The sequence below is a fragment of the Schistocerca gregaria genome, chromosome X (assembly GCF_023897955.1).
Source record: "Schistocerca gregaria isolate iqSchGreg1 chromosome X, iqSchGreg1.2, whole genome shotgun sequence".
Taxonomy (NCBI): Eukaryota; Metazoa; Arthropoda; class Insecta; order Orthoptera; family Acrididae; genus Schistocerca; species Schistocerca gregaria.
In genome coordinates, this window is record NC_064931.1 from 414,739,103 (window position 1) to 414,763,004 (window position 23,902).

General features: G+C 38.3%; 1 protein-coding gene across 2 annotated transcripts in view; it reads right to left on the bottom strand.

Annotated features, from left to right (window-relative positions):
• The window catches only part of LOC126297859 (transcriptional adapter 1-like), a 151,672-nt gene that overhangs the window by 70,749 nt on the left and 57,021 nt on the right, over positions 1 to 23,902 (bottom strand). For both annotated transcript variants that reach the window (XM_049989140.1, XM_049989141.1), the window contains one exon: positions 17,805 to 18,005. In XM_049989140.1, coding sequence (XP_049845097.1) covers positions 17,805 to 18,005 — 201 coding nt within the window. The remainder of the gene's footprint in view (positions 1 to 17,804; positions 18,006 to 23,902) is intronic.

Consider the following 23,902-nt stretch of genomic DNA (forward strand, 5'->3'; position numbering starts at 1 on the left):
TAAAGTAATTAAGAAAGCTATAAAAGGAGAGTTAAAGAATTTTCCTTTGAAAGATAAGAATGTGTTTTCTGTGTTTTCAAGGAAGAGAGGTTTAATGCACAATGATGAAAAAACACCAAATACTAATGATGAGATAGAGGATTATTAAGAAATTTTTGGAAGTCCACATGTAGTGAGCAGAGTACCTCATGTGAATGCAATGAAGGTGTCATATCATACACTCTAGTTGGTAAAGGGAGGATATAACACTGTAGATATAAAAATATAACATAGTAATTAGTAGAAAGACACCTGGCTATAACATGAATACCATATACTGGAAGCAACACCTCTCCTTTGGACAAAAAGAATTGCTAAAAGACAGAATATTAAGTAGATTTGAGTGTGTATTGTTAAGTAGTAGAACTCAAATCAACAAAAGTAAGGTAACATGTTATTAACCTAGTTTTGGTAGATAATGTTTGTTTTGCTAAATGTTTCTCAATATACAAGACACTAGCAGTACTCAATGGCACCTCAGGAAGAAGGTATGAGGTGTAGTATTGCTATGAGTGAGCAGTGTAAAGGGCAATGGACTGAAGTGAGGCTAGACGCTAATGACCTTCGTGGAATGTGCCAACCATCTATCAGTGCTACAGCAAGCTATGTGGTTGCAGTGACGTAACTATGGGCACGTCACAATTGGTGATTGTAAACACTGGTGTAAACATTGACATTATCGTGGGGTGGGTTGATATACCTGTAAGATAACTTGACTAAAGAATATTCTTTATATCTAAGGAATGCAAATTCTGACTAAATATTTGGGGACTTTAATACTATTTATATACCTCTTGGGCAAAAAAAAGTTAAAATAATTTGCTACTCTAATATAATCAATGATGCCTGGAGTCACAGGAAAGGTTGAAGCCAGATAATTGACGCTAAAGGTCAAGACAAAAGTACCAGAAAGAAAAAGACGAGGCTGGAGGCTGAGTGGTGATGAAAGCCAACAATGGGTCACGATGGAATTGCAGTAACAAGAATCACCATATTCAATGAATGATTGAAATGTGGTTTAAAAGGAAAAAAATTCGGTGGGAAGTGCTCTAAAATCATGAACATACAAGTCATAAGTGCTTCATGAAGCAGTTGTGATGTATGATGATGAGTCGTAACAAAGTGGAAAGAAAGTAAATATCCAATGTATACTGTATGTATGTTGATGAATAGTGACGAGCTGCATTTAAAGGCCTCATAAATCATATTTAATGGCCTCATAAATCATATTTAATATTTGTGTATTGATAAGATACTAAAAAGTGGATTACTATCAGACAGCACCCAGGCCAAAGAATATGTCAGTGTAATATTTTTCTTTGTCTATACACAGTAGTGTAAAAACTAAGATTTGCTTTATAATTGCTTCCAAAAGTTTATTTAGAGAGAATAATTAAATTTTTATATAGTGTTCAGTTTGAAAACACACTGATTACAAATAATTATATAATTTTGTTCTGCATGTAAAAAGCAGCTTATTTTGGTAGTAGGTTTTATTGTCTCAAAAATTAATTCGAAATACTGCAAATTATATGTAAACCCCACTGTATTTGTAGTACATTGAACTAAAAATGAGAATTAGTACTTTGAGAGAATGGCAAATAGAATGCACGCATTTGATGTGTTTGTGTAAAATTTGTGCATTTGATGTGTTTGTGTAAAATTTGTTTATTTTGTAGTAAATCTCCAAAGAAATCAGTTAATGAAGAATTTGTATTTAGGTATGTTTGTAATGAATAACCATGTCTTAATTACTAAAGTTAAATAAGCAATCAAAATGTTTCATTGCAATTCTGTTCTGATGCTTAGAAAATGTATAAATATACAGCACAGAGGAAACAAGAGGAAACTTAAAGGCTACTGATATGTGCTATAATACTATGACCCTAGTTATTTTTGACATACGAATTTTATTTCAAAAACCTCAATTTTGCAATGCAAACACCAAGGGGTATATTGAAGGTCCTCTTATTTTGGACAACATTTTATATGCTAAGCAAACACTGTATTGGGACACTGCAGTTAAAAGAAATAATTTGCTTTATTGAGCAGCAATGTCGAGTGTTGTGGCAATGTCAAGTGTTATAGCGACAAATCAGAAGCTGTTCCCATGTTCAGAACACCAGCAGTGAGACTGGCTGTGCCGTACAGCTCCGAAGCATGCCAGTGGTGTGGGGAACTGTGAATAAGCCATGAGAGTTGAATTCTGTTGAGCAATTTTAAATTATGGGAACCTGCCAACATTCAGGACAAACTTTCTTTATCAAATATTCATTGAGTCCATTTCGGCATAAGCTTTGCCACAACAAGAGCTGTGTAGTAAACTATTTATATCAGGAAATAAATAAAAATCATTATTCAGGAAACAACATATGAATAGTTCTCAAGGTACATGAAATGTACTAAAGATGTCTGTTGTGTGCCAAGCTCCATCAGTCAACATTAGGATGTCATCCAGGCCTAATCACTGTGCAGATCATGCTCTCTATTTTACATACTCTTGAAGTTCTTTATGTCTGAGACTGTGATTGCTAACTGTTTTATAGTGTTTGTCAATAAATCCAGGAAAAAGATGTCCTGGAATTTACCACACATCATAGCCTTTCTCAACACTGTGGATAATGACCTTCTGCTGTCTGTTGTTAAAGTAAGGGATGAACCAACTGTGACCTACTACCCATATTCCATAATGGTCCAATTTCTGGAGCAATATTTTGTTTTCAACACAATAAAACACCTTAGTTAAATCAAAAAAGATGCCTAGCATTTGAAACCTTTTGTTTAATCCACACAGTACTTCACAGAGAAAAGAGAATATAGCATTTTCAGTTGTTAAATCACTTCTAAAAACAAACTGCACATTCAATAGCAAATTATGTGAAATAAAATGATCAATTATTCTTACATACACAGCCTTTACAATAACTTTAGTAAACACTGACAGCATAGAAATAGGTCTAAAATTGTCAACATTATTCCTTTCTCCCTTTTTATACAGCGGCTTTACTACTAAGTACTTTAATCATACAGGAAAAATGACCATTCTTAAAGGAAAAATTACAAATATGGCTAAGTACATGGCTAACATATGCAGCACAGTACTTTAATATTCAGCTAGGCACTCCAGCATATCCATGAGAGTCCTTACTCTTCAGTGATTTAATTATTGACTCAACCTCCCCCTTGTCTGTATCACGGAGGGGTATTTCAGACACCAATCTCGGAAAGGCATTTCCCAAGACAGTTATGTGATTACCTGTATAAACTAAGCTTTTATTCAATTCACCAACAATGCACAGAAAGTGATTGTTAAATACTGTACATATATCTGACTTATCAGTGACAGAAATATCTTTACTATGAACTGACTTTATATTGTCAACTTTGTGCTGCTGACCAGACACTTGCATCACAACTAACAATATGGTTTTAATTTTATCCTGTGAATTAGCTATTCTATTTGCATACCACATACTCTTTGCCTTTTTAATAACATTTTTCAGCACCTTACAATAATATTTGTAATGGGCTACTGTAGTGTGATTATGACTACTTCTAACATTTTGATATAATTCCCACTTTATTCTACATGATATACTTATACCACTAGTCAGCCACCCAGGCTGTCTTTTACTGCTAATACCCTGTTTAGAACGCTCTAATGGAAAGCAACTTTCAAAGAGCATGAGAAATGTGTTAAGGAAAGCATTATATTTGTCATCTATGTTACTGGCAGTATAAACATCCTGACGTTCTCGTTCCTTAACATAGTTTAAAAAATTCTCTGTTGCCATTGGATTAGCTTTCCTACATAGTTGGCATTACATGAGACATTTGTTTGAGGACAAAAACCTTTTAGTGTTAAAATTCTTGCATCATGGTCTGAAACGCCATTCACCCTTTTACTAACCGAATGCCCATCTAGTAATGGAGAATGCATAAAAATACTGTCTATGGCTGTGCTACTGTTCCACTGCACCCTGGTTGGAAAAAACACACCAGTCTACATCGGATCATATGAATTTAGGAAATCTTCCAACATATTTTTTCTTTCATAATCACATATAAAGTTAATATAGAAGTCACCACATATAACTAATTTTCGGTACTTCTTATAAAGTAAACCAAGAACCCTCTACAGCTTGAGCAGAAATGCTCTGAAGTTAGGAGATCCGTAAACAACAATTAGAAGTTTAGTTTCACTAAATTCAACTGCCCCTGTATACCATTCAAATAGCTGTTCAGTGCAGTGCAGTGCAGTGCAGTGATATGGACTGAAATGGAATACTGTTTTTTACATACATGGCCACTCTCCCACTCTGCAAGGAATTCCTTGAAAAACAGGCAGTTGATCTGTATCCTGGTAAAGGAAGCCTCTGAATTGTCAAGTTATTTAAGTGATGCTCCAATACACCAATAATGTCAGAGTAAACATCTATAAGCAGTTTACTAACTTTAATACCTCTCTTTTTTGATTGAATATGCTAATTCCTTCACTACTTGGATACCTGACCACCTCTGAAGGTGATTCCTCTGTTACAGGGACTTCCTAGCAGCAGGGATATCTATCAGCTGACTTCAGTCTAAAACAGGTGCAGATCTAAAACAAACTACTACAGGAATTTTCCCCTGAGTGATACTACCACTGCCCACTTCACTGTCACCTATAAACTTAACCAGCCTCCCTTTCCTATACCCACTGAGGAGCAGGCCATGCCTAGTGAAACCCAATCTATTGAAAGACTCAACTGCAAAGTGAGCCATGCCCTCCACCATCAGTGCCTTCTCCAGCCCCACGTTAACAAGCCTAACAGCAGCATTAAGATGACGCCGATCATGAGACTGAAACACCTGCATAAAGTGCACGTGAGTGCCACCAGTTTGAGTAGCTATCTTTACCAGGTCACCACGTGCATCAAACTCTGTGTCCCTATAAAGACTATTCCCAGCTCCACTCACAATCACTACCTGATCCTCTTTCATAAAATTGATACATAATTGCCATATGTTAACCCTGCACTAGGCTTCACAATGCTGGTGACCTGGTACTCACTCCCCAACACTCCCTGCAACTGATGGCCCACACCTATGGCATACATACTATCTAACAGCAGAACCTTCTTCTTCCTATTAGAATTTGCAGCAGACTTGGGCTCCCTAACTGATGAAGACTGCTGCATGTTTCCTACATCTATAGCTACAAGAGGCTCATCTCCACTCAACTCTGACAGTTGGTCAAATCTACTGGTTATATGCAGGTAAGCTTCTTGCATCAGTCATATGTTACAATTTTCCTACATACGTGATACTGTATCAGTTACTCCATGCAATTGTGCTGTCTGGGCGTTTTTGTTACAGAAAGTACAAGTTCTTCTCAGAAGTCTTGTGTTAATAATCCTGACCATTTCTGTTACATATGTGGTAAATATTGTCAAGAAAAGCTAAACAACAGAATATAAATGATTTGTAAAACAAAGCTATTGGGCATATGTTGGAAAACAACTTGGAGAACAAGATAAATGTTGAGTCCCGCACAACTTTTGTAAAACTTGCACGGAGTCACTTCGGTACTGGAGTCACAGAGGATAAAAAGGGGCTTCCATTTGGCATACTGACGGCATAGACAGAGCTAACAAACTACTTCGATGAATGCTACTTTTGGGCTGTGACTGTAAAAGGTATGAATTGATACAAAAAGTGGTCTTGGGTTTCCCCAAACTTACAATCATTAAGCTGCCAATCTTGCATAGTGAAGATTTGCCATTACTGGTATTTATATCCTCATCAGTCAATTGCTGTGATTATGTCACAATGTTAAGACAGTCAGAGTAAAAGAGAATTCGAAGAATGCAGTCGTACACTGCAAGGTTTTTCTCAGAGCAAGCTAAATGACTTGATTTGAGGTTTAAATTTATCTAAGAAATCAGCTGAGCTTCTTGCATTAAGACTAAAAGAAAAACATTGCCTCCAGCCTGGTGCATCAGTAACATCCTGTCGATCTAGAGAGTGTGACATTCCTTCATATTTTAATGGGAGAAATAATATCGTATATTTCTGGGCTTTTAAATTTAATGGGTCTTCCATTATCCCAACCAAAAGACTGGCGACTTTTCCTAGATATCTCAAAAGAAAGTTTTAAATGTGTGTTACTGCATAAGGGAAATAAATTAGCTTCGATCCCGATAGCTCATTCAACTACTTTTAAGGAAGAATATAAAAATGTTAAATTTGTTTTAGAGACAGTTTCATTTCATCATCATCAGTGTGTGTAGATTTAAAAATGGTGAATTTTTTTATTGTGTCAGCCATTAATATCTCTGTTTTCTTTGTCTGTGGGACAGTCATGCGAAAAATAAACATTGGAGCAGGTATGACTGGCTGCCAAGAATGAAACTGGCTATAGGAATAGATAACATTATTCACAAAAAGTTGGTCAGTCAGGAAAAAATCATTCTTCCACCACTACATATTAAACTTGGGCTTATAAAACAGTTTGTTAAAGCTTTAGATAGCATTGGTAATTGCTTCAAATATATTTGTCAGTCATTTCCTGGTCTTAGTACAGAAAAGTTAATAGCAGGAATTTTTGATCAGCCACAAAACTGTACTCTTACAAACAAAAATGATACAAACCACATGACTCGAGTTGAACTGGAAACATGGAAAAGCTTTGTATCAGTTATCAAAAATCTTTTGGAGACTCACAAAGCTGAAGAATATCCCACAATAGTAGACAAAATGCTCCAGAATTTCCAGGTAAGAGCTAATATGAGCGTCAAATTGCATTTTCTGCACGGTCATTTAGATAACATTTCCTGACAACTTGGGCAATTACAGCAAAGAACAAGGGTAACATTTCCACCAGGACATCAAGATTATGGAGGAAAGATATCAAGGACGATGGGATCACCATATGATGGCAGACTGCTGCTGGAACTTGCAGAGAGAATGTTCAGACCAAAAACACCAAAGAAAATCTCAGACAAAACTTTTTCTTAATTCTTATTGATATGTTTTTGCTGTTATGATTAATTTTACTATTCTTTGCTTCATTTATAGCACTTTGTTTGTTTGAAATCATCTGATAATTTTAAAATAAATGTTCACAAAATTTTCTCTTCTTTTTAATAACTCAATTTTCAGTATAAACGGATTGGAAAAAGTAGAGTCAATTCAACAAAAATATTATTATTTTCATATTCAGAAGACAAAAATTACCAGAAATAGATTAATAAATCTCATCCCACAGAATCAGTGTTACCCATCATAATTTATGTATTGTCATTTTGCACTGTATGCGACTAACGAAACACATTACAAATCTGGTAAAAGTTAACATACAAAATTCTAAATTAAACTGTCATGCAGCTTTATGAAGGCAGAAGAAATTATCCACATATAAGACAGATTATTCATATCCGTAACAGTTCAGAGAAAGTAGACTCTTCAGAGAAGTGACCAGAACAAATGTTTATGAGTGTCATAACAATGGGGGCTACAATTTTGTGACTGCTACAAGCTGAGGATTTGGGGCACAAAATAGATTGTTTTATCTCGTGTTTAAGATGTTTCAATGAGTTCATATCTAGTAGCTTCGGTGGTTAAATTATTTCCCGACACTGTTCAAAATATTCTTCAAAAACCAGTTGTTAACTATCTCCCTGGAAAATGATTTTGTTGTTAGTGCACACTACATGTTCAAAGGTGTGGCTGTGGCTACATGGTGACTGGAAACAAATTACTGCATTTACACTGAATTACTGTTTCAATTTCATAAAATGATGCAAACCGTACCACAAAAATATGTCTCAAATCATAATGGTGGCTTCACCATGTTGCACAGTGCCTAGGTCAGAACTATGGTCGGACCATATCATTAGCCCACATAAACTTCAATTTTTAAGCAGCAACTCAAGCTACATTTTACAGTCACATGAGGTCAAATAATGTGTTTCAACAACTAACACAGCTGCTAGTTCCAACAGCATGCTATTACTGAAGGTATATGGCACTGACAAAAAATACCACTGCAGGGATCTCATCAACATGGCTCTTGTAATTCCATCATTAAATAATTATGTTGTCTGGCACAGTTTCACTTGTCTGTTCCTATTTTGATGGTCACTGTCAATATGCGGCAATGGTCAACGGTTGTGCCACACCCTGGAGAAAGAATCTCTTCAAAAACATCATCTCAGTACACTCCTGATACTGTGGACCAAAAACAGTTGCAAGTTTGAGGCTTTCCTAAATGTCATAGTAACATACTAACTATGATCATTCTAACTTTCTAATATCATCTTTCTTTACAATGTATGGGTTCAAACGAAATAATTTCTACCCTTTCATGCAATACTGGTGCCACTTCATTATTAGAATAATGCTATTTCATGAATTTTTACACTAGTGTGCAATTAATTGGGATAGAAGTAGTTACTGTCTATTCTCAAGGACATGTATATAAAAGTATTATTGTGTAATGATGATACACAGCTGATTACTTAGGTTTTCTAAATTCACAACATTTCACTGACCAGAATCATTTGAGAACATTCAGTACTAAGTGACACTCGAAGTCCATATCTCAGTACAAATGTGAAACCATTGTCACCATTGTAAGCAGCTTCTGACACTTCCCCAACTGATATCTACCTTCTGCTGTATTATGTATTCAATACATGGGTACATAACTGCTTGCATAAACAATTTCACCTAAGACAATAATATAAAATTTTTTAACAACATATAAACTTTAGAGATTCCCGAACTTATTGTGAAACACGTTTTGCTGAAATATGGTGTTGTCAAGGTCTACAATAATAGAATGTTGAAGAGTTTCTTAGTTCAAATGACATCTCATGCCCTGCGAGACATCCTATGTGGTGAATGCTTATCATTATCAAGCATTTAATTGAACATTAAGGGGCATGTTATCCACGCATACTGTGCATGTAAACATCACACAGAATAAGGAGGATTTGGTGCTATTATTCATAAATCTCATTACAAAACTGACAAAAGAGACATTGCTATATTAACTGACATTTTTGTCTGTGGGTTTACTGTGACTGCAATTCTTAGGTTACAGTATTTAACAATAATAAATTGTCTCCATTCACTAAGTGATTACTGTTTTTATTACACTGAAGTGCCAAACAAACTGGTATACACATGTATATTCGAATACAGGCATACGTAAACAGGCAGATCACGGCACTGTGGTTGACAATGCCTATATAACACAAGTGTCTGGCACAGTTGTTAAATAGGTTACTGATGCTGCAATGGCAGGTTATCAAGATTTGAGTGAGTTTCAATGTGGTGTTATAGTCGGCACATTAGCGATGGGACACAGCATTTCTGAGGTGGCGATAAAGTGGGGATTTTCTCATAAGACCACTTCATGAATGTACCGTGAATATCAGGAATCTGGTAAAACATCAAATCTCCGACATCGCTGCGGCCGGAAAAAGATCCTGCAGGAACGGGACCAACGGCAACTTAAGAGAATCTTTCAACAAGACAGGAGTATAGCCCTTATGCAAAAATAGCTGCAAATTTCAATGCTGGGCCATCAACAAGTGTCAGCATGCCAAGCATTCAACAAAACATCATCAATATGGGCTTTTGGAGCCGACAGCCCACTCGAGTACCCTTGATGACTCCACAACACAAAGCTTTATGCCTTGCCTGGGCCCATCAACACCAACGATGGACTGTTGATGACTGGAAACATGTTGCCTGGTCAGATGAGTCTTGTTTCAAATTGTATCGAGCAGATGGACATGTGGGGGTATGGAGACAACCTCATGAATCCATAGACCGTGCATGTCAGCAAGAGACTGTTCACGCTGGGGGAGGCTCTGTAATGGTGTGGGGTGTGTGCAGTTGGAGTGATATGGGACACCTGATATGTCTAGATATGACTCTGACAGGTGATACGTACGGAAGCATCCTGCTTGATCACCTGCATCCATTCACATCCATTGTGATTCAAACAGACTAGGGTAATTCCAGCAGGACAATACGACCACTCCACACATCCAGAATTGCTACAGAGTGGCTCCAGGATCACTCTTCTGCCTTTAAACACTTCTGCTGGCTACCAGTCATGAACATTACTGAGCATATCTGGTTGGTTGGTTGGTTGGTTTGTCAGATTGAAGGGACCAGACTACTAGGGCCATTGGCCCCTTTGTCCATGAACTTGAAACCCCCACAAGGAATAAAAACAAAAAATGGAGATGACAAGAAAGACACAGACAGAGACCAGACAAAAGGAATTAAAATAACACTGAGTGTGACAGTGGTTGGCTGACCAAAAAAAAGAGGCCAATCACCAAGAAACGACTGAAAACCCCAGTCTAAAATTGTAGGCCAAAGTGCCAGACTCGATAAAAAAAAAAAAGGGCGACCACTTAGATCAAGCAATAAAAACCCACTACACGAATAAAACCCAAAACTAAATCTGCCATCAAAACATCATCTGATAAAAGTGCAGGAAGCATATCAGGCACCACAAACGTCTGCCTGAGCAGAGTTAAAAGCGGGCAGTCCAACAAGATGTGGACCACAACCAAAGCTGACCCGCAGCGACATGAAGGTGGGTCCTTGCGGCACAATAAATAGCTGTGTGTTATACAGGTGTGGCCAATGCGCAGCCGGCAGAGGACAACAGAGTCCTTGCGAGAGACCCGCAAGGAGGAGCGTCACGCAGCGGTAGCCTCCTTGATGGCCCAAACTTCGTTGGGTGAAGACAGGGCGCGCCATTCTTCACCCCAGGTGTGAAATACCTACTGCCGCAAAACTGACCTGAGATGACTTTCCGAAAGGCCAATCTCCAAGGCTGGTGCAACAACAGCCTGTTTGGCCAGCGTGTCAACACATTCATTTCCCAGGATGCCTACATGACTCGGGGTCCGCACAAAGACCACAGAGTAGCCACAACAGGCAAGAGTATGGAGGGACTCCTGGATAGCCATTACCAGACAAGAGCGAGGGAAACACTGGTCGATAGCTCATAAACCGCTCAGGGAGTCACTACAGATAACGAAGGACTCACCTGAGCAGGAGTGGATATACTCTAGGGCGTGAGAGATGGCGACCAGCTCGGCAGTGAAAACACTGCAGCCAGCCAGAAATTAGTGTTGTTCATAATGATCCACTAGAGTAAGAGCATAACCGACACGACCAGCAACCATTGAACCATCAGCATACAGAACGTCAGAGCCTTGATATGCGGCAAGGATTGAAAGAAAGCGGCGGCAGAGGGCCTCAGGAGGGACCGAGTCCTTCGGGCCCAGTGCCAAATCAAGCCAAAGGCACGGACGGGGCACACACCATGTGGCTATACACAGAGGGGCCCGGAAAAGAAGTGGAAGACGGAAAACCTCAAGCCCAGAGAGAAGAGCTCTGACGCGAACCACGACCGTACACCCTGACCGGGGCCTCCATTCCGGAAGATTGACGACCGACTGAGGGAACAGGAGATGATAAATGGGGTGCCTGGGCAAGCTACAAACATGTGTAGCATAAGCAGCCAGTAATCGTTGGCGCCGGAACCGCCATGGAGGGACACCTGCCTCCACAAGTATGTTGTTGACAGGGCTTGCCCAGAAAGCTCCAGTGGCGAGTCGGATCCCGCTGTGAAGGATGGAGTCAAGCAATTGCAATGTGGAAGGGGATGCCAAACCGTAAGCCAGGCTCCCATAATCTAGACGGGACAGAATTAACGCCTGGTACAACTGTAGAAGGGAAGACCCGATCGGTACCCCAGCTGGTGTGATGCCGACAGCATGTTTGTTTAAGCTGCTGAATATGAGGCAGCCAAGTCAACCGGGTATCGAAAACCAATCCCAAAAACTGATGTGTCTCCACCACAGCAAGAGGTTTGCTGTCAAGATAAAGCTGTGGCTCAGGGTGAACAGTGCGTTGCCAGCAGAAATGCATAACGCAGTTCTTGGCAGCCAAAAACTAGAAGCCACGTGCTAAACCCAAGCAAGACTGTGCCTTTTGGATAGCGCCCTGCAGCTGCCATTCAGCAATGGCAGTGGAGCTATAGTATAGGCAGAAGTCATCAGCATACAAGGAAGATGAGACAGATGTTCCCACCGCCGCAGCGAGCCCATTAATTGCAATCAAAAAGAGGCAGACACTTAAGACAGATCCTTGCGATACCCCATTCTCCTGAACTTGGGGGGAGAGGGGTGGGGGTGGGGGGGAACTATGGGAGACTGCAACTTGCATGTGGAAGGAACGAAGCGACAGAAAATTTTGTATGAAAATCGAGAGTGGACAATGGATGATTGAACAGTGGAAAAACGTTGGGTGGAGTGACGAATCACGGTGCACAATGTGGTGATCCGATGGCAGGGTGTGGGTATGGCAAATGCCCGGTGAACATCATCTGCCCACATGTGTAGTTCAACAGTAAAATTCGGAGGTGGTGGTGTTATGGAGTGGTTGTGTTTTTCATGGAGGGGGCTTGCAACCCTTGTTGTTTTGCATGGCACTATCACTGCACAGGCCGACACTCATGTTTTAAGCACCTTCTTGCTTCCCTCTGTTGAAGAGCATATCAGGGATGGCGATTGCATCTTGCAACACGATCGAGCACCTGTTCATAATGCACGGCCTGTGGCGGAGGGGTTACACGACAATAACATCCCTGTAATGGACTGGTCTGCACGGAGTCCTGACCTGAATCCTATAGAACACCTTTGGGATGTTCTCGAGTGCCGACAGCATGCCAGGCCTCACCGACCGACATCGATACCTCTCCTCAGTGCAGCACTTCTTGAAGAATGGGCTGCCATTCCCCAAGAAACCTTCCAGCTCCTGATTGAACGTATGATTGAGAGAGTGGAATCTGTCATCAAGGCTAAGGGTGGGCCAACACCATACTGAATTCCAGTATTACTGATGGAGGGCGCCACAAACGTTTAAGTCATTTTCAGTCAGGTGTCCAGCTACTTTTGGTCACATAGTTGAAACATTAATTCCTCAGAACGTGGAAATACTGCTGATCAGATCTCTCAACAAATCACTTTACAAATATTTTATTTTTAAATTAAAAAAATGTTAGTTCTATGAAATTTATGTACTGTGCCTCAAATGCACAAAAAAAAAGAGAGACAGAAACAGAAAAGGACAAACAGTTTTTGAGCAATATTTTAAAATCACTGTCATGCAAAAAGTTGCATATTTCTCAAATTTTAAAATATTTTCTTAAATTTATACTCCTTTTAGTCATTGCACACATTTCACTGTCACACTTCTGTTGTTCAATAAATTTACACATCACATGTGGAAGAAGAAAAAGAACAACTCAGCATATGTTTGAAGAATTGAGAAGCTAATAGGCATATAAACAAGACCAAAAACATTACTAAGATTTTGGACAATGTCCTGCTACAGAGTTGCACCTGCTCAGGTGTATGTGTGTGTTTATTTTGCACTAGTTAGTTCTGAAGGAGGACATCACCTAAAAGCTTGGCAATGTTTTTAGTCTTGTTGCTGTGACTATAAAAGCCTCAATGTATCAATTAACCAATGAGTTATCTTTACTCCTGTCATTATTTATATTCCACCCAGAAGTTCCCATTATCCAATTAGATTTATTGTGCATATTCAGTATTATTATCATTACTCCCAATTTTCTGTCAAATAAACGTAAATCCCAATTCAGGCATGAGAAAGACTATTGAATCAACAGGATAAGAAATTTGACCTTAAGAAGATAACTGTATTGTTATAGATGTATGGTATGCACCAAAAATTGTAAGTTCATAAATTGGAACTTGTCTAGAAGGTCTTATACCTCAACTATGTCTTGCTTAGGAAGAAATGAAGGAAAGTAGGTTACAGCTGAAGGTCATAATGATGGCATGATCATTTGAGAAAGAACAGTAGCTTAAATGGACACATCTGGAGAGGAAACCAGCCACGTTCTATTCAAAAAAATCATTCTTGCATGTGAAGTGGATTAGGAATACCATGAAAATCCAAAAGTCTGAACCTCACTACTAAGAAACATCACTCTAGTATCATATTATTTTTAGGGTACAACAACTTCTAATACAAAGAGGATATTTTAAAAGCTGTCTGAAAGAGGTATAAATTCCCTGTAGTTGTTCCAACAAATAACATGTGTCACAATGTGTGTCCGAGAAAAAGGTCACTGGTTTATAAAGCAATGTACTTTCTTTCCACTTTCCTTAGGGAGTTTGGTGCTTGTACGCATTGTGTGGAAAACTAAGTGTGAATACATGCTTTAAATTCATTTCTGCGGTATAAAAAAGAAATGACCAAATCCTACATTAAAGTGAATGTTGTTGATCAATAAGACTGTTCAAGAATAACGTATATGATTTAGGGGTAAAGGAGACCACTCACTGAATAGCAGGAACATTAGAGTTGCTGACAGACACACAAAGAAGAAAGAAAACTCACTAAATTTTGGGATCCTTTCTCGAGGTACAGTACACACACACACACACACACACACACACACACACACACAGAGGTGCACACATATGTGTGTGCATGCGTACGTGTGCACGCTCTAGCTCCAGAAAGTATTTATTCCGAAACCTATGACATTTTCTTTCTCTCGAGTCTGTCTGTCGACGACTCAACGCTTCTACTATTTGATGAGTGGTCTTCTTTACTTCTAAATTATTTATATTCTACCATAACTTTCATACTACAAGAATAATATATAGCTATTATAAAACAGGACAAATAATAAAAGCAGATCCCAACCAGCGAGAAATTATAGTGGTTGGGTAAAAATGAGACTACACATGACAAAGTATATGAAATCTACAATACATGTACTTGAAAAATGAAGACACAATTCATTTACCCCAGATATCATTTTACCTCATTTCCACATAACTTCTTACTTTAACAAAGACTTCTTTGTTTTCCATGGCACAGAGTGTGGTCTATAATCAATTACAAATTTCTCATACCATTTACATGTTCCTCATACAGTCTATTTGAGTGTATATCAAAATTTCAGTAAGGCTTTCCAAGAATTTTTCTTAATATATCAGGTTACATGCTTTCCAAAAACTTCCTCTGGAAATCTATCTTTGGGTGTTGACCAGTAAAACTGTTTTGTAGTTTATATACATTTGAGAATATATGATTATTCTATCCTAAATCAACCATTGTTTCATCGGTGTTCTGATCTGACTTTAAAATCATCCTCTTTTATATAAACAGTCATGCTTATTTGAAGTGTTGTTATTATGAAAACCACACACTGACAAAATGAGAAGATTCTTTATAGTCCACAAACTGTCCAGCCTACGATTTTGGTAGCTTTGTAATCTTTCATCATGCAAACTAAATGATAAGCCCGCAAACTGAATAATATTCAAGAAATGGATTTGGCTCATTCCCCAAATTTGGAATGACTATGGTGTGATTTGTTTTATACTATAAAACACCTTCAGTTATGTGAGTATGGCAGATATGATACACGAGTTGGGATGGAAGTCATTACAGCATAGACGTTTTTCGTCACGGCGAGACCTTTTTACGAAATTTCAGTCACCAACTTTCTCTTCCGAATGCGAAAATATTTTGTTGAGCCCAACCTACATAGGTAGGAATGATCATCAAAATAAAATAAGAGAAATCAGAGCTCGAACAGAAAGGTTTAGGTGTTCGTTTTTCCCGCTCGCTGTTCGGGAGTGGAATAGTAGAGAGTTAGTACGATTGTGGTTCGATGAACCCTCTGCCAAGCACTTAAATGTGAATTGCAGAGTAGTCATGTAGATGTAGATGTGAAGCTATGCTATGTTGATGAACTCGCTGCCAGGCACTTAAGTGTGATTGGCAGGGTATCCATGTAGATGCAGATGTAGATCCACAAGTCTGTATGTAACTGAGAGCTTGTTTTGGATTTGGCATATAAAATATTTGATCATCCAAGTATTCACAAAACTCAGAGCTAGTCACAGCATGGATTCATTCTGATGGTGTCCAATCCTCCTTTCTTCCGTGGTTTCAACATCAACACTTTCTGATGTGTCCTAGCATTTAATCTCAATCACTACAACTTCATTTTTAGATTGTGGATACTCCTCTTTCAAAACAATCTTTACATCATCTTTTTCATATTTATTACAGGCATCACAAGGTTCCGTAACAAACTTAATATCTACCTGATTCTGTGAACTGGCTTTTGGTTCTGGTTTGACTTACACTGCCTCTCAATCTAGATGGCTCCTGGTAATTTTCATTGCATTTATAAATTTCTCTTCTATTTATGTCTCTTAATTTCTTAACAATCTTCTTTTATTTCTAAGCATGTCATACCACAACAATTTTCTGTTGTACAGTGCATCTACAAAGTCTCTCCACAGCAATGAGATCTGCATGTCTCACCTTGTGGGCTGTGTAAACTGGGGGCTGGGATTCCCTGATAGTGGCTGCAGTTGTGTTGAGAGAAGAGACTCAACATTATTAAAATTCACCAATATCACAGTAGGTGAAGGAAGAGCATACCCTGACACTGTTAACTTGCAATCTTCATAGTACAGATTATTTCCTTCCCCGTATTGTTGCTGGTATCTTATAAATAGTGATAGTTGAAGACTGTCGAGGTATTATGTCTTGTCACTATGTTGTGAATGAAGTAATGTACTGCTATAAAATTTGCCCCAATACTGAAAAAATGCATCAAACCCTCTCAATCATTGCAAAATGCACAGGATAGGTAATAACATTCCAGTCAAAGTGTTTGCTTGGAACAAAATAAATAAATAAAAATACCAGATAACCACTTGAAGATGAGAGGAGCACAGTAACTGTTCAACAAGTAGCACAGATATAAACATACACACCATATGTAGTTCAATGTGCAGCTGGGGTGTGTACAATCGAAAAAAATATATTATAAAACTGTGCATTGGGTGTGATCACATTCTCCTGACTAAAATTCTATGGCTCACAAAATTTAGAGAAAAGGCAACTCTCACTATGTTTCTCAATACACAAGAAATAATTCTTGTATTGCAGTTCCAGACTTCAATGAACTTTCCTAAAGAGATAGCATGAATTGAAAATTAAATTGCATTCAATGCATGCAGCTTGAATTGTACCACTCTGGCATTTAGTTTTCACTGTATGACAATGTGTGCTCATAACAGAAATCACTGCATATCTCAATTTCTGCTGAAAACAGAATGGCAAATGTTTTGCATTCACCTATTCACAAAAGAAGAGGATGTTCCATATTTCAAAGATCACAATAAGCATAAAAAAGGCCAAGATTCGTAATGATCCAAGAAATTTGACATACTGCGAGAATATGGCAGATTGCAGTTTGAAATGACAATTTTTCAGAAGTCTTCTAATCACTGCACAACCACTCTGTTACATATGTGGCAAAGGAAGGATGTGCATTGCTTTCAGTTAGTTTGCATTTTGTTAGAGCAGAAGGACAAAGAAAGTTAGTTGGCATGATCCTAAGCAAACATTCATAGTAGAAGCTTACAATTTCCTGTATTTCTGGCAACAAAACAGATGGCATATGCCTCCGGCACACGAAAAAATAACATGCTAGCTTGCAGATTTTCTTTACTGCAAAATCTTTACAAAGAAAGACTCCACAATAAGAGAGTAACCAAGACCCTCCACACAATAGTTCCTTCCTTCAGTGGCATTTATTAGTCTCTTCATATTTTTTTCACTGAATTAGTCTGCATTTTAAACTTAATTGTCATATGACACAATGCTGAAGTTCTTACCAACACTGCTGACATAATAAGCTTTACAGCACCATCCTCTGCCCCTTCAAGACCATGCTCCCATGCACCAAGCATAGTCCGACTATACATAAATGGAAAATCTGGCAGAAACCTTTCCTGGGCCAGAAGTCGAACAGCATCCTGTTGCGCATGTGACGGTATTTGTTGCATAGGAAGCATGTAGTCAAAAACGTCCACAGGCTGAAAGAGTTCACTTTATTTAACATCATATATGAACCAACTTTAAATTTAGAAATTGCATATATCTATACATGAACTCAAAACATTGACTTAGGTGCCCTACCTGAAAACATACCTAAACAAATATTTACAGTTACACCAATAGTCAATGTGAACTAATCACCAGCCACCAGCAGTCACTCAGAGCAGCACTACGACATGCATAATTTTTGGTAAACTTCCAAATACTTTATTTATTTTTCATGTGAAAAATTAGCAGCACAAATGTACATAGGAGTGAAGATTGTGTCACAATAACCAAAATAAAGCAAGATTCTATAATATCATAAAAAACAACAGCTTTGTATATGTAATGATTACTGAAAAAAGACAAAACGGAGAGGTGGTAAGAAAATAGTGGTTGAAGACAAACTTGCAGTCCAATCAAGGGAAAACGGAGAGTAAATCCAAAATGCCATACACACAAAAACAGGGCTAGGCATTTACATGACCACAAGCTTGAACTGACAAACATGTGTCTACCTTCAACACAATCAGGTAGGTGAAAACAATTAAGTCTGATGCACATACATAAATAATGAATATATGCTTTGGTTCATTTAGCCAAAGGTGGACAGGAGTGGGTAGAGAGAGAGGGGGAAATTATAGTGAAATATTGAATTCAACAGTATAAGTTAAACAAAGCATGAGGGGGAAATATTGTAAACATGGAATAAGATAAAAGAGTGGTGCATTTCTGCCATACGCCTGACACTACATACTGGTGTAATTGTACTGCACTCTCATTCAGTTACAGCCTTGAGCAAGTTTTCCAATGATTTTCTAATAGTGCTAAGTGACTACTGAAGAAAGTAACTACAGACACAGTACTTCCTTCATCCTAGATGTTTATCAAGTTAAACTGAAAAGTGCTCTCTGTATTCAGCTTTACAAGATAGCTTAGAGCATTTCTGACAACAATTACAGTCATAAATACATTGGAAGGAGAGGAAAAGTATGTTCCAGCCAGTTGATTCCCTACAATTTTAGCTGCTCTTAAAAATGATGAAAATCAAAGACTTGAGTTTGTATATATTTACATTCTGTACCATTCTGCAAACTGAGAGTGCCACGCAGACCAGGAGAGCTTGCTCACACTAGAGCTAAGGAGCTTCATAGCAGTGGAAATTTGGAAAATCTTTAAAAATATTCACTATAAAAAAATCATAGATAATTTTGCTTGTTTAATTGTGCAGTTATCCTACATGGTCCCACGGAACCTTATTAGCATGATCAGCAAACTTTAAGCCATACATAAACTGACAAATGAAGTAGACAAAAACTATCAGATTATACGGGGTAAGCTAAAGAACTGATAAAGCCAGAAGTAAAAATGCAAATTAATGTGCAAAGCAAAATGTTGTTGGCAATGGTACACACTAAAATGTGGAACAATTATAGTGATAGTATTATAAGATTATCAAACACAGGGATTCTCTAGCTATTAGTTATCATCTGGAATTCTCACAATGAGAGTTTTTAGATATTCTGGAGGTCTCACCTCAGATTTAACAGCATTGTTTAGTTGCTACTGGCTACTGCATAACATTACTTCTTTAACTAATGAATACACTGTCCTTCACAATTGCTGTACAACAGAAGTATTCTTTTTGAAGCAGCTATAACTGCTCCACCTCCCTGCAAAACAGTGACCCGCAGTTCATTTGTGACTCTGGATACAATCAGTGATTCTTCGTATGGCAGCACTGGTGGATCTGCACATTCTGGTTGTGTTGTCCTGATGATCACTGTGAAATTCAAATGGAGTTACTTCTGTCAAAACATTGGGAGCCTCAGACAGATTTTAATGTTCCTCATAACAGAAGTTCCTATGGTCAATCTGCACCTCAAGAATATAATATGGTTCCATTCAAAGGATATAACAACTACTCTGCACATTTGACTCCTCAATGTAGGATCATTATCCTTGACTTTGTGACATCTGACAAACAATGTAGGATTTGCTATGAGCCAAAGTATGCTTTCATAATTGTTCTTATGGCCTGATCTCCTGCACAGATGCAAAAATTCATACTAGGTCTGCTGGATTGTAGCTTTTAAGTCAGTGGTTGGCCTTATGCATCCCAGCTGTGTTGCTTTTTTAGTGAGTTGTTTGACATAACCTTTTTCAGGATCATCAGGTTGAAACAGACACAAAGTATTCATAATAGTTCCAGCCCACTAACCATGGATCAAGGAAACAGTGTGAAACCTATAGTTTCTTGCTCCGCTGTACTGCATGTGAATGTCACAATAGGCAGTTTTGTATCACAGTCTCTCTGTTTGACACCAACAGACATCAGAAACATATCTGCCAACATCTTACTAAAACATTCTGTGAGGCCATTTGTCCAGTACCTGGTTATCAACCTGTAGATGTTGTTGCATTGTGAAATTACTATTGACACCGGGCTTGACTGAAATAATTTTCTGTGATTAGAGGTCATTACATGTAGAGCTCCATGCTACAAAAAATATAGCAATTTCCAAAGTATCAGCAGTCAGTACAACTTTGGTGACAGCATAACAGGTGATGCAGTCAGCATGCTACTAGATAGTCCTTCAAATCTGTCAACTTGAGAAACTTCCCCAAGAGGTCCATGTCAACCAGGTGAGATGCAGCAGCTGCAGGATGAACCGGTACTAGTTGTCCTGCAGGAATCTGAGGCAGGTGCTTCTATCACTGGCTTTACAAACAATGGCTTACATAATGTCTAACAGGTAAGCGAGGCCTGGCAAACAATAACTGTTTCTAATTCTATCAAGAGCCTTCATAAATCCCCAAAGCTCAGTCTTCAGAGCAATTGGACTAATTCAGTATGATAGGCCATGAATGACTAGGGATGATGAAAAACCACTCCCATCCCACTGGGTCATAATTCCTTCTATACAATGTGCTATCTATTAATTTGAATTCTCCTTTCACAGCCTTCTCTAAGACCTCTAGGTCAATTGTAATACTTAATTTTTCCATTTGTTGGGCTGCAGGGTTTATTACTGCATCAATGACTGTGATATTTCCAAAAATGTAACGTTTCTCCAACAGATCTGTGAAAGGCAATTAATGTCCCTGTGCTTACGTCCATTTCTTTATACTACCGTGACATCGCACAGTCAAGCTTCGGTGTCCATCTTTAAGATTGACCTGATGGACACTTCAGGTTGGCCAGCCAGCATAAAGAACGGTGATCAGTTACAATAGTAAATAATGGTCTGCCATATAAATAGCTTCAGAACTCACTGATTGCCTGAACAACTGCAGTGGACTCTCTCAATCACGGAGTACTTCTTCTCAGAATTGGAGAGTACTCTCAAGATCTAAGCTATCATTCTTCCAGCATCTTTCTGGAGTTTGATTAGAAATGCACCTATCCCTTAAGCACTATCATCAGCAGGTAGTTATGTTTTAGAATCCTTGTCAAAAATTAACTTCAGCCAGTGAAGATGTCACCATCACTTTATAGATACAGAAAGACCTAGACCCTTCTGGCTCCTCATTTAAAGAATATTTAGTGTCTCTCTGGAGTAGTTTTTGTAGTGGCTCTGCCTTTCAGCTAAAATCCTTCATGAAGCATGTGTAGCAGGAGCACTTGCCAAAGAAGCCTCTTATAGCCATTACTTCTCCTGCATTGGGATGTCTCGTTTCCATTTACTTCCTGGGCAACAAAGAAACACTTTCTCAGATTCAGACCTGTGCCATGTAGTTTAAATGGTCTTTAAATGTTTATGGGGAAACATCAATGGCACCCAGGCAACAAAGATGGTACAGTAGGTTGTCCACCATGCATTCAAAAGTTGCTGCAAACAGTATAACTTTGAACTTATGGAGGCTATCAGATACTATGGAGGTAATGAGATGTTATGGAAGCAGTCTTTTCCCATAAATTTTGTCAACATCAGCATATCAATAACCAGTCTGCATATCCATAGTGCAGAAATGCTTCACTCCCTTGAGGCAATCAAAGACATCATCAATTCATGGCAGTGAGTATATACTCTCTTTGGTGATTGTATTCATTTGCCAGTAATCAATGGAGAAACACCTTGGGCCATCTTCCTGCTCTACGAGGACCACTGAGGAGGATCAAGAACTCCCTGATAGCTGAATGGTGGTGAATCACAGCAGTTTTTCCACACGCTTCTTAATTATTCATCATTCAGCTGGAAACACCCTTTATACGTGTTGACTGACAAACTGATGAGAGGATGATCTCTTGTGTTGATATGGTGTTTCACACTGAGTTATCTGGTCTGCAATGTCTCCTCTATGGACTTGAATGCCTCTGAAAACTGAAGCAGAATGACAAAAACTCACTGATATTGTTCCCCTGTCATTTTTGAATAATCTGACACATTGTAATTTAAACAAAACTTTCATGAGTCTAGTCATGGGAGGTGTTGCCCTAACTGCAACCTGTTAGCCACACAAATCTCCAAACTGTTGAATATAACTGAAGCCTGGAAAGCACACTGGTCACGATATATGAGTGACAGCCTCACCTTGCAGCAGCTCATCAGCAGATTCAGTTCTACACTAACCAACACTGTAGTCCATATAAACAAAAAGCTCATCAGCAGTAACAGAATACAGTGTGTTCTCCCTGTACCTTTGAGTCATCAAAAAGTAATTTCATATGATGTGCACACGCAGGTGGCCACAATGTCTTCCACAACCACATGCTGGGATGTTTTGTACACAAATACGGATTCATTACACATTATCACTCTCTTCATATGTAAAAGCAAATGACGTCAAGGCACTGCATTAAAGTACTTCTCAACACAGGATGAAATTCACTTCTATTCACCATGATCCCATTAATGATGTTCCCTCTTTCAATGCCTTCAGATACTCATATAACTTCTTGGCAATGAAAGATACCCCATGAGCATACAAGGAAAAAGCTCACATTCATGAAGATGACTGCAGAAAATTTTGGTTGATGTTCGCCAACCTGTAGCTGCTTGGACAGGTCACTGCAGTCAATCAACATTATGGCACTCATTCTGACAGACTGTGGGCAAACAAGTAAAGATTCTATCTAACACGGAGAGGTCCCCAGTGATGGAATCGACTTTTTGAAACTACCTATACAGTGATGTACGTTAAGATCCTACATATCACAGCCAGCAGCCACACTCGTTGGTGGGCCCTCATTTGTGAGTAATTGACAGAAAAAATTTTGGAGTTTTGCATGATGCTCGTTAGCTTTGAAAAAGTACTGATGTCTATGAGACTGGTCATAGGCTGACTGTGTACCTTAATGGATAAGGTAAGCGCCTCACGTGCAGAAGATTGTGAGTTCAAATATCAAGTGCTACATTTTTTTTTAATTTGTATAATAAGGACTTTGATCATTATTTTTATTCAATTAATTGGTTTAAATATACGCAGTTATTGTTTCTACTCTTTTGCCACATTTTAATCATCATATTAACTTTTTCATTTGCTCTCAGTTTTCTTATCATTTTTTCCCACTAGGAAACTTTCTTCACATGACTGTAATTAACTTTATGTATTAATTTTGATTTAATTTCCTTCAGTTTATCATCCTACCTTTTCATCTACGTTATTGCATATATTATATCTCTTCCTTATTTTGCTTGAGATTTATTTTACTTATAATCCTTTCTTTTTTTAAATCTTCATCTGCTATACTGTGTCCATAGTGAATTAGGAATTCATGCTTTAAAATGTTTTTAAGGCAATTACCATCTTTTCACAAAAAGTACATTTTTGACACTACAGCACAGTCAATAGAAATCCATCATTTTTGTCTTTTGTTTCTCAACCAACAGATCAGCATTTCAAAAGTTTAAATATTATAAAAGATAAATGAATATAATGAAATTCATAT